This window comes from Alligator mississippiensis, chromosome 1, assembly GCF_030867095.1.
Source record: "Alligator mississippiensis isolate rAllMis1 chromosome 1, rAllMis1, whole genome shotgun sequence".
Taxonomy (NCBI): Eukaryota; Metazoa; Chordata; order Crocodylia; family Alligatoridae; genus Alligator; species Alligator mississippiensis.
In genome coordinates, this window is record NC_081824.1 from 211,428,525 (window position 1) to 211,444,910 (window position 16,386).

The 16,386-nt window shown below is 39.5% G+C and overlaps 1 protein-coding gene across 8 annotated transcripts in view; it reads right to left on the minus strand.

Annotated features, from left to right (window-relative positions):
• Positions 1 to 8,257: 8,257 nt before the first annotated feature.
• BCL11A (BCL11 transcription factor A) overlaps positions 8,258 to 16,386 on the minus strand; it is a 108,889-nt gene continuing 100,760 nt past the window's right edge. For 4 of the 8 annotated variants that reach the window (XM_059719541.1, XM_059719537.1, XM_059719542.1 and 1 more), the window contains one exon: positions 8,258 to 12,293. In XM_059719541.1, coding sequence (XP_059575524.1) covers positions 12,192 to 12,293 — 102 coding nt within the window. In that variant the 3' untranslated portion in view covers positions 8,258 to 12,191. Of the gene's footprint in view, positions 12,294 to 15,497 lie in introns of those variants that run through there. The other 4 variants (XM_014595066.3, XM_014595065.3, XM_059719532.1 and 1 more) reach the window with 1 other exon arrangement.

Genomic DNA, 16,386 nt, shown 5'->3' on the forward strand with positions numbered 1-16,386 from the left:
ATGACCAGATGAAACTAACAAGACAGATATAGTAAAGTCTCTAATCTCTCTCCTGCCTCACCAGAATAAATGTTTCAAGCCAAATCATCAATAGCCTTATGTTCAGTTAGCCAAACTGTAAACTTTTTATAGCTATGGGTGGATTTAACAAACCACTAATAAATAAAGCTGTCAGTAGCATCAGAGTAGTCCAGCCATAGTATTCTCTCCGTGATATGAGACCCTCTGCCTGATAGTCCCCCTAAGTGAGAACATGCATTTTGGGAGAGCACAAACCCAGATAGTGCAAAAAATTAAATTACAGACCAATGCAAGGGCAATCCAAGCACCCTTGATCTAGAGAACAATGGTACCAGGCTCCAGCCCTTGGAATGAACATGAATGTGCTGGAACCGAGCCAACTGCCAGCCCATTAATCCCACCTGTGACATGAAATACATAAATAATTGTTGGTTCTGATTCCAATCTCATTTACCCTGGAGCAACTCTCTTAACTTCAGGGGAGTTATTCAGGATTTACATCAGTGTCACAGCCCTGAATCCAAGCTTCAAGCTTAACCTAACAACTGAAAAAGGCTTTCCTTCCTCTGTCCCCAAAGCAGTCAGGTGCTTACTCCTGCCCTCTAAGGCAAAGGGCACAGCACAAGAAGATTCATACAAACACTGATCACTTCTATTGGCACCAGCACAGTTGCCTGTATCTAGACAGTCAGACAGAAACTGGGGTCTTGAGTTCAACAGCTTGGGGTTTATGTGTTTCTCAAGTCACCTGCCTTCCAGTACCCTGGAGAGCCCAAGCAAATTGCATAATACTGGCCCCATTTTTCCTGCCTCCTACCTGCAAGAAGTACAAGGGCAGTTAATGCTGGTGGCTGGCTCTAAAATCCATTTCTGTGGAACTGATCAAAGTGGCTTGCCAAAGAACAGAACACAGTGAAACTGTTGAGAGGGGGCAAACAGTAGCTACTTATTTAAAGGTGCTTGAAATCTTAAGAGAAATGCTATTCACCTGCCAAACCATTCCATTAGTGTTGGGTTAAAAAAAATAACAACTGTGAGATAGGCCACGTACTTGTGATTAGATAAACAAGAATAGGAAGGAGCATGAGCTGATGTAGTGAATGTCTACTGCAGCATTTTGATCAGGAAGGGCAGTTTGGATTATTATTACAAATGCCACATTTTCACAAAAATGGGATACATTCTGTGAAATCCTGGCAAAGTGAAATCAGGCAGCTCCACCTCCATTTGATGGGCATTTTGAATGTATTTTTAAAGCTGAACAACTTTTAACAGGCATTATGATGGATGTCTATATAAATGCAAAGGCAGCACCGGCATGATGTATGCCAGTGTTATTCACTAATGCCCAAGCATCAGTACCTTAGTTTATCGTAAGAAAGATTGATCTTGTGATTAAATACTTGGGTGGGGACTAAGATCTGAGTTAAAATCCTAACTCTGCTATAATCTTCTTGTGTAATGATGGGCAAGTCACTTAGGGTATAGATGTATGATTGATGTACTAAGAGTTAAAAAGGGGATGATGGGACCTTAGGCAGCATCAGGTGCTCTGTGGTAACTTCTTGCACTGAATGCATATCCTACCCCATAGTAAGTAAAAATACCAGTGGTAATTTACCCTTTCCTCACTAAGGCAGGGTAGAGGTGCACCCTATAGACCAGTAGAAACAGAGATGCATAAGCATTTGTGAGCCACAGCTCACTTCATCAGATGTTACTTCCCACGTTGAGGGCTAAACTACTGCAGGTTAGCTACCACTTACCATCCATACCTTTCATCTTTCTTTCCCATCTATAAACTAAGGGAAATAACACTCCACATTTCCATCCCTTTTTCTTATCCACCTCAAGTATATGTTCCTCAGGTCAGCAACTGGCCTTTACTATACAATGTTTAGCACAAAAGGTTCCCTGCCTTCATCAGGGCACCTAAGCACAAGTGGAACATAAATAAAAATATGTTGTGATGAGTCAGGCAGTAGCTACTTCCTATTCGGGGATGTTCTGTAATATGTCAGAGAGCTTGTGCTAACATATTGAATGCATAACACTTTTCTAAAGGGTTTGAATAGCTTCAGTGCTAAGAAACAAGGGTCCTGGATAACTCCTAGGTAGGCTAAAGCACACCTAGTTCTTAGAGGACCTATCCACCCTTGAATGAGCTGGTGTTTGTTTTTGGAAATGTCGGCTCTTTTGCAAGTAGTAATTCCAGTAAATTTGCTTCTGTATTAGTAATGCTGATTTGCTGAAACTGCCTCTAATCTTCCAAGTATGGCATTTGGAAGAAATCATCTGTATGTGAGAGCTGAAGAGAAGGGAGGAAGAAGGCTCAGATTAAAATGTAACAGACATTTTAATGCCAAGGTCTAGGCACCAACCTTTTTGGCAGGTGTGCTACAAATTAGTCCCGCGCCCTTCCCAGGTGCCTGTTCCTTTTCCCTTACCCAATCTGCTGCTCAGCTTTCTGCTTCCTGCCTGATCTGATACTCTGCTTTCTGCTCCCTACCCCCTTCATAATTTGCCACATGCCACACACAGAGGCTGCCCATGCCACTTGTGGCAACTGTGCCGCAGGTTGTCCACCCCAGCTCTGCACATCACTCACATCTAGAATTCTTTTCACCATATATCTGGAGGTCTCCCCATGGCTTTGATACTTCACTTCAGGGCCTAAAACAGGCATTTCTTCCACATGGTATATGCGAAGGAACTAAGCTGCTTTTTGTAGGGAAGCATATCCTTTGAATTTTTTGTAACAGTAATACAAAGGGGAGTCAATCCAGATTTGCAGTCATTTAATTGTGACTTAGGTGGTCCTGTTTAGATTTCAGCATGAGTGTATGATGGCTATTCTCCTTTAAAGTATAAAAGCTTGCATATCTTTCTCAACAACCAAGTTATCACTTCATACCCTCCATGGATGTCCTATCTCCATGGACCTCTGTGTGGTCTAAATTACTTGATATATATATATTTTTTTAAGTACAGAGCACAAAAACAGCACACACAGACACAGAGGCCAACTTCAGAGATATTCCCACAAGTAAAATTAAATACTCATAATGCTTTTTAAAAGTGAATTGGGCCCCTTAATTTGCATCTTATAATAAGGATGTTATCATACTGGTTTATGACTCAGGTCTTTAGTTTCCATCTCTCAAGGGCTAGATTTCCCCTCATGAGTTCAGTATATGTGTGCAAACCAATGTAATTTTTAAAACGTTTTTCTTCTGTATTAAGATTACAACCTTTATGAGTTAAAGGTTTCACTTGCCCAAGTATACAGGAAGTTTGCATTTGAGAGCAAGCTCAGCCAGATATTCTACTCCAACGTGTGGTTACAGATGACCGTGGCTGCTGCACGCTGTTAGTTCAATCAGTAAGCCTAGCTGGCTACCAGCTGAAAAACCTCTCACCTTCCTACACTGATCCATAATCTCCAGTGTACTCAGTCTCTTACATTTAGCTTAATTATAAAACATTGTCACTAGAATATTAAAATAATGTTTAATACACAAAAGGGAATAAGCTAGTCCAGAAAATGCATAATTTCCCTGTGACTTTCACTGGCTGTATGCAGTTGGCTTTGTCCCCCCTCCTGACTGAAAATAAGCTTTCAAAAGCTTCCTACTTTGGCAAACATCATGTTATATGGCTTTGAAACCTGTGTGCATGGCCTATTAAAAAACAAGGATCTCCCCCCAGGATGAAGCGTTATCTTGCTGTGCCCTTTCTCCCTCCATTATTAAGGGTACAAACACAAGGAAGAGTAATTGGTAGAAGAGAAGTACTGATGCAGGTGACGGGGGGAAGGGGAGGCTTCTGCTTCCTACCTTATAGGTGGCTGTGCTCCCCGATATGCTGCATATCATATGCAAAGGCTGCCCATGCTACTTGTGCCACTCCTGCCACAGGCTGGCCACCTCTGGCCGTAAACTATTTTGACTGGGAACCAGCAATCACTTCCAGGCCTTATTTATATTGCCAGACTCTGCTTGAGCTCTTCAGCCATCCCAGTTGCAGGAGTCTGCCATCTCTCCAGGAATAAAAAGGGGAAAGGAGAACAAGAGTTAAGGACGCTTATCAGCTGGCAGAGAGAGAGAAGCAGCAAACAGTCACTTACAAAATGGGACTTCTAGGGCTGCTGCTGCCTGTCTCTGCCAAATTTAAAGGCCTAGCACAGAAAAGCATGCTGAGAAAAGAAGCTCCCAGACAAGGCAGCCCTACTCTAAAGTGAGTTAATAGGGACGAAACAACGACCAAGGAAGGTTTCTCTAGGTAAATCACATTTGTTACTCTTTGAGAGCCATTCTAGTGCACTGTATATACGATAAGTCAATGTGCCTGTCAATTCCTTACAGGGAACAAGTGTCTACCTGACAACACACACACACCCTCCCAACTGACAGCTTAGCTGTAAGCCAGCTCGATGTTCACAGCTTGAAAACCACACTAGCTTTGCATTTCTACAGAGTAATCTGTCCAGATCAGGGCTGCACATTAGGGCATTTCTGTGAAGTTTGACCAACTAATGCTTGTTCTGAACTAGTCCTGTGGTTCTACCATTATCAAACTGGCACTTTTGAAAAGCATTAAGTTAATAGAGGGCTAGAGTATGCTGGGTAGCATTTCACTCTTCTAGCAAGCTATGTGGGAGGTGGGAGCTTTTCTGAATTACTTATTTTTTTAAATATATATAGCAGGCTGTGCAAATTTTACTCTGTTAAAGATATTTTCTAACTCATCAACCTTGGGATCTTTCTTTTATTTCAATGTGCTTTCAGCTAGATGAAACAATGGATCATTATCTACCTGGTGAAGTAGGGGAGTCAAGACAACAAGATGAACCGCAAAACTAAAACACAAAATTACAAGACAGTAGAGTAATGCTTTGTGAAACCTTGCTCTTCTCAACTGCAGCTTCCAAAAGATGCCCCTTTCTGAACTTTCTGTGCTGCTGAATAAAGGCATCTAGCACATTAAGTAATGATGACACCAGACATGACATGTGTCAACCAGATTCATGCGAGAATGTCTCTCAAAAATTGCAGTGGAAAATGAAAAGGCCACGATTAAAAAAGCCTCTTGAAGACATTTACACTTAAAATGCATCTCTGCCCTGAAAAGTGACTTTGTGAAATGCCAATGTGGGGATCCCACGTTTATTGATTCTCATCGTTTCTATGGTAGTCTAATTTTCCTACTCAGTTTACAAATAAAAAGCTATTTTTTTTTTTTAACTTCTCTCCACTTGCCCTTCAAGCTCATTCTTGGGAGCTGAAAGTCAAGTTGGATTTTTTGCCATTGCTCCTTCTTGTTCATCCTCTGTTGAATAAACAAAGGGCTATGGGATAGGGTTGACAAGAGACTGAAAACACAAACCCTAAAACTCAAATGGAAAAAATTATTTATATTCACCTGCCCAGTTCTACAGTCCCTCTATATACAGCACTTCCAAAACCTTTAGTGGGACAGCTGTATGTGGGGTCTGAGCCTGAACCATTGAACTCAGGTAGAGTTTCACTATTAGGTTCACTGGGAGGACTGAGGTGACAAAAGCTTACAGGATCATGCCAATAAAGCCTAAGCAATGGATACCTTTGCATATCCTTGTTCTGAAGCAGAAGATGTGTTGATTTCTGATACCGAAGGGTTAAATTACTCTCTAAACTGAGTGTATTTACCACCTGGCACATTTCTCTCTAACTGGAAAATGTTAAACTCTAGTAATTAACTGGTTTAGGACTTACAGCTTTTAGCTGCAGGCTCTTTGATGTGTTCATTTGAATAACACATCCATCAAGTTATGTGGATCTTCTGCTGGATCACATAAGCAACTGGCATGGGTCCATGCCTGAAGTTATTGTGGAAAAAAGGGCTTTCATGTGAACAGAGGGGACATGCCCTCCAGCATATGGCCCTTGGCCTCTCATCAGCTGTATGAAGTTAAGAAAAGTTCTCTTTGCTCTATCAAAACCTTTTCATTGAGGAAATTCATTTTGCCTAGCATTTCAGGGGATTAAATTTAGTCATAATTGTGCTGGGTGAGGAAAAAAGACAGAAGCAATTGCCTTTTGCATTATATTTACGAAATTTTACAGTGCTATAAAATGTCACAAAATTTGAAAGGAAATAGCCCAATGTTATTGACGGTAGGTATTTATTAAGCTCCTCAAGTTACATTCTGTTTACAGTAATCAGTCTATCACGTGCATCAGAACTAGGGTTGAATGGACTTGTTTCCTGGCCAACATAATATGAAATAGGGATTTGAACAGTGGAAGCCAAATACACCCTTCCTTTTGCATACACATCTCCCAACAGTGGGAGGCTCACAATTGGACCATGGATATGGCCCTTTGTCACGTCTTTGCAGACATTCAGGGAAAAGTGAGGCTTAAACAGTCTCTAACAATATAACATGCACACTACAGTCACTGTAAAATTAGCAATCTACAAGATTCCTTAGTTTCTGAGACAAAAGGGTATCAATCCATCCATCTATCTGTGCATCCATCCAACTCACTGCGGTATTTTATTAATAGTTGTAAAACAAATATATGCATTCATGAGAAGACTAAGAGGCAGCCTGACCCCTCCGCCTCTCCCTCATCCTAATTTCTCTTTTGTAATCCTAACAATAATGCATCATCCTATCCATCCATCCATCCTGTGCCCATTACCATGGCATACAAGCATCTACACTGTTAAAATTACAACAGAGCTAGTTCCTAACAGTGCAAGGAGACCACATATTGCTCATTACCGGAGGCCAGGCCAAATTAAATCGGAGCCCATTGGTGCTAGCATCTGAACTTCATCACTACTAAAGAGGCTATAAAAGTAATAGCCCCAACCAGCAAGCCAATACCAGATGTGTAATTCAGCCCAATGAGATTAAAGAAGAAATACTGTATTTTTGTTTTTTTTATTGTTATAAAGGTTACTCCATCCCTCTTTAAGCATGACTGGATTGTTTTGTTCATCGTGGATGATGGCTATTTAAAACGGAAAACTTCTTTTATTTATTAGGATTTGTAAGACAACAAGAGTTGTTGATTTAGAGGCTGGAAGCAAAAGCCTAGACATATTAATGTATGAATGAATATTAATGTATGACGTCTAATTACGCCTCTGTCTGAGAAACTTGAAGGGAACAGAGAACAAAAAGGCAGCAAAGGAGGTATAATTTTTGTTCAGGGGGATGATTTGGGTTACACGCTGATATGAATTTATAGCAATAGCATCTTTAATACTATATTAGACAAAATAGTATTAATTGGATCTAGTCACATGTTGTCCACCTGCTTCAGTTGCTCATGTCTTATATACAAGTCTACATAACAACAGCACCCTTGAATCTAATAGCTATCAAAGTTAACACTACAGGCCGTACCCAAAAAAGGAATTTAAGCACTCAGGGTGAATTCTGGCCTAACTGAAATCAATGGGATTTTTCCCATTGTCTTCAGTAGGACCAAAATTTTGCCCTTAATTCCTGTTTAAACACCTAAGCTTCCACTTGCTTTGTAAGAGTGTAAGTGACTAAATAGGTTGTAGGTTCATAAATACCTTTTAAGATCTGGCCCCAATATTTGTTCTCAGAAGTTAATGCCAAATGAAGGGATTGTTTCTCTTTAAAAAGAGCCATTTTACAAAAAGTGAATCCTAAACATCCTATAGAGTTATTCAGGTATTTCACTGCTTACTAACAGGATAACACTCAAAAAATTAAAATGTAAAATGTACAATACCTTTTACTGGAAACATAAATGAATTGAATAAATAGTATTTTATAAGGAGAATAATATCTAAGAGGCAAAGAAGAATCCTATTTCAGTTCACCTTTTCCTGAAGTTAATAGTTATTCTGCCACCTTTGAATACAGAACCAAATATTCTCTGTGACAGGATTCAAGTATTGCTATTGGCTATTTGGATTGCTTAGCAGGATGCGATGTGAAGCTGGAATAAAAATGGTGTGGTTTTTGTAGTGTTTGTTTTTTAAAATCCTGTTCACAGATTTTACCAGGATACTAGATCCGTTTAGATCACCTGAGATAAGCATGGCTTAATAAGTGGCTCACTTTCCATGCTTGTTTTTTGCCCCAAATTTAATGTAAAATTATATCACCTGGATGTTTCGTGATTCCTAAATCAACATAATTTGAATGAGGTGATTCCTAAATCAACATAATTTGAATGAGGAATGTAAGTAAGACTTCACAAATATATTAACCTTTGCCGCATTTTATTATCATGAGAATTTAAAAAAAAAATACAGCACAGACAAAATGCTTGCACATTGAAAGAAGCTTTTCAAACTAAAACCAAAGCTAAACTAATTTCCATGTATCTTCTTCATTTCAGACCATTACAGCTTGTTGGACTGAGAAACAAAAGAAGAGTTTTTAATATGGTTCTGAAAAAAAGAACCTCAGCACTTGCAAAATAAATTTTTAAAAAAGTATTTAATACCCTAAATCTTTTGACAGGAGTTATGTTGACTTTAATATTATGAATATGTTTCAATACAAAATACTCAAAAATCATTCATCTTATTTGCCACTCAGGACCTGAGTTCGAGGTTCTGTGTTTTTACTGCAAGAGCACAGTACGCAGTGTATTCTGCATTTCTAGTAGATAAGGATGGGTTCTCTCCTTTTGGTAAAGAAAGCTGATCAACCCTGCACTTTCCTGGAAATAATCACTAGGTATCCTTTCCCCACTCTCCACATACAGATACAACCATCCAAAACCCTACATAGAATGAGAAGTAGCCTCCTAACACATATATTACTGCACCACAAGTAATATCATAAACACCCAAGCAGAACACATCGTGTCCTTCCAGCTTTGTGTGTTTGTAAATGTTATTGGCTCTTGCATGAAAACACAGATCCCTGAGCTCAGCTCTTCACAGTTACTAAAGCTTTCAACTTGGTTGTTACATATATTTATAATTTTAAGGCAACACATGAATTCAGCAAATGACTTAAAACCTTAAACAGCATTTTTATTTACTTGATTTAAAAAGAGAAAGAATTTAAGAATTTCACTTTATTTTGAACTCTAAAGGAAATGGTTGTATCACCTTTGCCTCTGCACTCATGCAAACGTGTTGCTGTTTACAACGTGTCTTTTTGCTAGGTGTCTGTACTCCTCCCAGATAGGGTATAAATACTTACTACCCATCAGCTTCTAGCAACTTTGAATGGATGAAATGGGCCACCATACTGCTCACAGTTACACTGGTATAAATCCAGGGCAAAGATAAATGGGTTACTTTAGATTTATACTTCTGTGACTGAGAGTTAGACTGTGGCCTAATACTTCTATAGTGCTATGAAACGATCTGTGAATTGAGTTTTGTCTGCTCTCAGCAGGTTTAGTAAAATATAACAAAAACATAAAAGTTGTTCAGGTAAGTATATGCTGAAAAATCTTGATTACACTCATTCAGAATTATTACTGGCTGTTGTATAAATACATATTAGGAGGTCCCAATTTGATACTCCAGGGGAAAGAGAAGAGTATAATACTCCCAGGTAGCAATGGAATAAAAAAAACCCCACACCCCACTTTCTGAACCAGCTATGCTGGAGAATAAACAGCTGCCTGGTGTACCTTTATGAAAATGGTTTGAGGCAGTGGTGGGGGGTGCCAGCAGTTAATGGGAGTTCTTAACTCCTTGGCACGAGGCATATCCAGTCACAGATTGAGGATGTGTTGTTTCAGTCTCAAGAAACACTTTTGTAAACATGTACAGATCAGGTAGCACATGCACAGATGTGGGGCAAAATGGAGACATTTTTTACACTGCCGGCCGTGGTAAAGGGCCTGGGATCTAACTGTGATGGTCTGTGTTACCCCACAGGGCCTGCCTAACCATGGTCTACCTTGCCATACTGGGCATGACTTCTGCATATCATGATCTGCCCATATAAAGTGCTGCCCATATTTCAACCAGGTTATTTAACGCTGGTTGCAGAAGTTTGACTTCAGGGCCTACTGGCTGATTTCCCCCACCAAAATCCCCCAGGAAGGCACAGAGGGGTCTCAGCAGAGGCTACTGTTGTGCAAAGTAATATTTCTGAGCAGTGGTACAGACACTGTGACTGATTTAGAATGTGGATCAGGCAGACTAAATGATGGGGGGTATTTTTAATGTAGGGATAGCTCACACTGCCTATACTGGGGGGTCCATTACCAGCACCCACAGCCCTCTGGGAAATGGGAAGTTAACTTTGTTCTGCATGCATTCTAGCAGAACGTAACCAGAAGCACTGCATTTCTGGCCTGCCTCTGTGGAACAGACTCAGCCGCCAAAGACTGTTTCACACACAGGTTACTGATCCCAGAGAACACCTCTGAAGACGCAGCAGCCATCTGCGGTGCCAGTCTCTACTGACAGGTGAAGAATTCACAGATCACTGTTAGTCTATTGGCACATCTTCACTAATACAGTTGTGGACAGAGATGACTATGCACTCTCCGACTGGGAGTGTAAACCCCTTTACACCAAGTTCTATGTTACAAAAGTGACTGTGCTTGTGCTATATTCACTTTCCCAAGCAAAACAATAACAATATTCTTTGAAAAAATACAAAACGGCTCTTATTATTTTATCTATTGCAGTTTCACCAGCAAAATATCGCCTTGGCCAAATTTCTCATTCAGATTTGAAAAATAAATACAAAAAAGCAAGTCATATAATTATAAGCCATAAATACAAATAAATAACATTGTTGCCTGACCTGAGACCTTGCGTGCTCAATTGCAGCTTGGTGGGAATCTCATGGCAGTTTGACGGGAGAACAAGATAATGGCCTGGTTTCTACTGTGGCGATATGATTTAACCTAACAGAGGCTTGATCCTGCCTTACATATAAAAGGTCTTGAGTTAGACTTCCGGAAGTCCGTGGTTCAAGAAAGCACCTAAGCATGGCCTTAAAACCTCCTTATTCAGCAGCATCCTTAAGTCCTGCTCCAGCCAAGTAGAGGAGCTTGTGTCCAATGTTAAGCATGAGAATAGTCTCACTGAAGTCACATGCACAAAAGTTAAACATGGGCACAAGTGCTTTGTTAGAAATAATGACGTTACGGAAATATACTTAAAATAAGCTGGTGCTTTGGTGCTTTTCTGAATAGGGATGCTTTTATAAGCAGGGCCTGTTGGAGTATGGACTACTTGCATGGGTTAATTATAACAACGCTTAATTATTCACCACAGGTTTAGGGGATGAGGGGAGGGGAAGGGGTCACTTCTCTTGGTGCTTACAGGACCGCTATAGCAAAATTATTATTCTCTGTGGAAACAGTTAGCTTTTTAGACAAACAATGATAAATTAAAGTCCGTTATGGATTCCCCCCAACCCCAAAAATACATATTTTAACAGCAAAAATGCAATACAACACAGTAGGCATTATTCAATGGTATGCAAATGAAGTTAGACAGTTAGGAGACGCCCACATTTCAGTATTAATAAACACCAACACTAGTTCTACATTACTTATGGTAGAGTGATAATAGCCCCAATGCTTTGCATTCTTAGTTTTCCCAGAAATGTATGCCCTCCATATTTGTACAACCACTTGCACGCATGGGTTTTCGTTTTCTTTTTTAAATGCAGCATTTGATTTTATGCAGTGGCTGTGGTAATACAAAGTCATCCCGGCTGCATGGTCCTTGTTAGCATTAAAAATTAAAGAAAGAGCAAACAGAACCTAAAGCTCCAACATTTATTATGTCAATTTTCTCCCATCCTCCTCCCTCTCTTTTTTTTTTTTTTTGTTACTTGTAATGTTAGCTGCACCTTTTAAAAGATGGCATGGGATGGATATAAACAGCAGGTTGGGTTCTCCACACTGCATCAATGTGTTATCAAGAGGGCTTTCTCCAAGTGGCACAAAAGCCAGTCAAAGCCATTGATTATCAATAAGCCCTTGACAGTGGGTTTTCATTTAAAAAAAAAAAAAAAAAAGGAAGTGTTTTACTCTATTAAAAATATAAATAAGATAGTCTTGCAGGCAGGCAGAGGGAGCCTGTAGGATGCTGCTGTCAGTCAGTGACTTCTCAAGCTTTAATTGGGAAGCAGCATCCCAAGCTAGCAAGAACACGGACCGCATTCAGATGTCAGGACCGTGGCGCATGTTCCCTCACGTGCTTCACATTCTGTCAGAATTTAAGCGATCTTGAGCTTCCATCCGAAAACTGCCATACATCCCGAGTTCCCTGGGCACTGCGCCACGTAGGGGGGTGTGTCGAACCTAGAGAAAGGACAGAGGGGGACAGAGGAAAAACAGGTATGACATTGCCCAAGAGGTAAGGTTTCCTTTTTTTTTAACAAAGCACAACTGCACAACTGAAATGCCAAAAAAGTATGCGCTGGAATGAACCCCCGGTTCTGCCAGCCCATCGCGACCTAATAAGCTCCCACAGAAAACACACATGTATAAGTCAAGCACAGTTAAAATCCATACAGTAGACATAGAAAATAACACTCAGATGGGCCAGACCATGTAGGCTTCAATAAGACCTCCTTCTCTGCAAACACCCATCGATTCACTAGGCCCTTTGTTTGCATAGGGACTGACCCCAGGTTCCTTACCCACCCAGAAATCTCACTGACTTCTGCCACAATCTGAGGTGCACTGGGGATACAGAAGGGAGCCTTCCCAATGCTTTTTCAGAGCCTACAACTTGTTCATGTAGCAGAAGCTCTTCTGTCCCTTCATTCTATTTTGAAAATCCTATTTGAGCAAGGGTGAACTGTTCGTGTACCCAGCAATGCTTGATGCCAGAGGTCCCAAAACCATGCCCATTGAAGTAAAGGGGAGGTTTTCCATTCACTTCAATAGCTTTGGGTCAGGCACAAATGGTGTAAGAAGGAAAAGTAATTTCCCATAGCCATACCTGGTTTACACAGTAAATGCAGACTGTGAATTCCTGCCAAAGGCCGATCGCAAGTTATACATTTTACTAAATGAAACAATAGGATAATGGGTAAATTGCACACTCAAGGGAATGCAGGCACAACCTGTGGCAGTCACAGAGCCGGAGATGCATTCTCATAACCCCTTAAAATCAATCTATACCTGCAGACCAATGAGTCAGTTTCTATGGAAATCGATTCATTAATACTTAAGTGTGTTGTTGAAGGGCTACTCACGAGCTGCTGTCAAGCTTACAGATGCAGCTCCTGGGCCAGCTCTTCAGCTGAGGTAAATTGGAGCAGCTCCATTGAGAGTCAGTGGCACAAGTATGATTTACACCAAGCAAGGATACAATATTATTTACTTCTGAATTTAATAGTTAAAACTTGAAGCCTTGAATTTTTCAAGGGGCCTAAGTGGCTTAGGCACCTAAGGGAGGATTAGCAAAAGCGTTGATTCGAACTATAGTCCTGCTGAGAGTCCACAAGTCTCATGCTCCCAAATCACTTAGGTAGTTTTGAAAAATCCAATCCCAAATTCTTAGTGACTTTACAATTGATGGAAGCTGGGTATTTTAATTCCTTCGGCTACTTTGAAAATATCAGCCAAATTACATACATCTGGGTTTGAGAAATGGTGGCTCCCTTTGATGAATCCAGCAAAGTGCCTGCTGGGCAGTATTATACTCCCAGTCCATAATATAATTTTCCCACACATTCACTGCAAATGGCTTCCAACCTTTGCAGCAGAAAGAACTAAAATAACAGCTGGTATCTTTTTTCTTTTTGTACAAACTCTGCACTTAGATAAACCCTGAAACTGTATCTCATCAGATATGCCAAAGCCTCCTGAATGTCAGGCAAAGACATGGTATCACTTATTCCTGTATTTATCTCAGCTCTTGGAAACATAATAAATATGAAACATCTGTAGCCTAAATTCTTGATACTGTTTCAGTGTCTTCATTATATAAATCTTTCACTTTGGAGGATATCAAATACTAATGGCAAAAGGATCAGTGCAGAAAATTGTGTTCCTCTTCTGAAGTTGATTGGTTTTGAAATTTTAACAATAGAGATCCAATTACCCAAATATTGTTCTTATTTATTTAGACATCTTTCCCCATAGAGATAAATATAAAAGTTTCTTGGGACAGTAGGTCATGCTTGTATGGAATGTTACAGCAGCTTAAGAACACATTATGGATGCCATATAAATCTGTTTCAGAATTCTAACAAACTTGAACGGGCCTCAATGGTTCATGGTTTTATAACACCATTAATTTATCACACTGTTAGAAAATGTCACATTTTGTATTACGGTTTTTGCTTTAGTGTTCAGGCTACAACATGTTGTCATTTGTAAGTTATGTTCTTGTTGACTAGTTTTTGAAGCTCCAGTTATTTAGCAATATTATATATAATTTCTTAAAGCAGGGTTTCCTCAAATACAGTGTACATATTGTGTCTGTTGGAAATGAAGTTATGCCCAATGGATTTATCTAGCTTTCTGAAACAAAAATATAAATCAAATTTATTATATTACAATTTATTTTAAATTGTTGAAAATGTTTTAATCTTTGATATTTTACTAATATACACTGTATGTGTATATATGAGAGATCAACCAAGATCATTAGATGTGTGTGTGTGTGTGTGTGTATACACATACACAATTTTATTTCCTAATGCAACAGATAATCAAAGATTCCTATATAAAATATATGTATTATAACACAACTTTAAAAAACTGTAATTGTTATGACTGCCCCATAGACAGATTAGTTAAAATAAGTCCTATATATATAAATTCTCTCCTGCAGTACTAACAATTATTGTAAAAATAGTAAGAGAGATATATTGAACTTTTTATGGATGTTTAATGGCAATGGATCAAAAGTCATGTTGTTAGACAGCTGCAAAGTGCTTTGAGTATTCCTGTCTGGTCCCAGTACCTAGAGTTTAGACACCAGACTACATCACTAAGACATAAAGGTCACAACAAAGTACTGTTTCATTTACAGTTATTTGTCCTATCCCAGTCAACATATTCATCTTCTTCAGCTCCCTCATCATGAAAACTATTACGGTGAATATTTGTTATTACCCAAGGGCCACATTCCAGCTTGGCTTACACTGGTAAAAATCCAGGCTAAATCCATTTAGGGACTTGGTCCTCTAAGGTGCTGAGTGCTCTGGCCCGGGTCCAGCAAAATATATATCCACATGCTTCACTTGAAGCATGTGCTAGTCCTGTTGAAGTTAATGGGACTGCCCACATATTTCAAATGAAGCACAAGTTTACATGCCATGTGGCACCAGAGGCAAGTTTAGGTATGCTACTGGATCAAGGGCAAAACATACAACACCTTGCAATGTCAAGCCCTAAGTTAGTTGATTTACATATATATAGCTATAGATATCTATATATGTATATAGATAAGTATCTCATCATATATATTTACACACACACACATTTTTCAACCATTTTAAAGACTTGTTCAGATAGATTGGGCAATAACATACATTCCTCCTGGCCTTAGATTAAATGGAGCTTTATTTGTTTCTCTCTCAGAAAAAAAGAATACATGTTAAGATTTGATTTTTTGTAAGCAAAAATGTCCCCTCAGAAGGCGCTGGGCAAAATACAGGCAACAAATGATGCCATCACAAGAAGACAACATGACAACTGTAGTTTTACAGAAATAAAAAAAAATTGAGTTGTATTAAATCCATTACACTAGGAACAGCAAGAGACAGTCTCACAGAGGTATGTGTTTTAATAAAGTAAATAGATGCTGCAACATGCAGTATTTGTAAAACTGACAACATATACAGACCTCCAAGGAGAAAAAAAAACCTGAACTGGAGTCCAGATTTTAAAGACAATGTATACACAATGCTTTATAAACCTGCAAATTGTACAGAATAGAACGGAAGGGGAGTTCCCACCCCTCTTTTGTTTCCAACCAGGAAAATGTCGTAAAGAGCCCTTTGGAGTTTTTTTAGGGCCAGGGAATGTCTGATCACAGATCCACAGTGCATAACACTGCGCATCTCAGAAAGCAGCTTCTATACAAACACACACATGAGCAGGGGCTGATTTCGCTAGATATGTCACAGGATGTGGTGCACAGAGATCACCACCTTAGCAATCACTTGTAACTCTTGGTTTGGGGTTTGTTTGGAGAGAAGTCTTGAAGGGTGGCAGGAGTGTGAGGGAGCTGCATATATTTTGTTATAATCATTGTCCTTGAATCACAGATAATGTTGCAAAAATGGGGAGGAAAGTCCCTTCCGCAAACAAAGGATACCAAATGAAAGACATAGATGTCATTGTTATCAAGTTTACAGTTTATTCCTTAACTAAATGCATTCCTAGAGAAAAAAAGTTAAACATCCAGATTGAAAACAGATTCCATTAACTG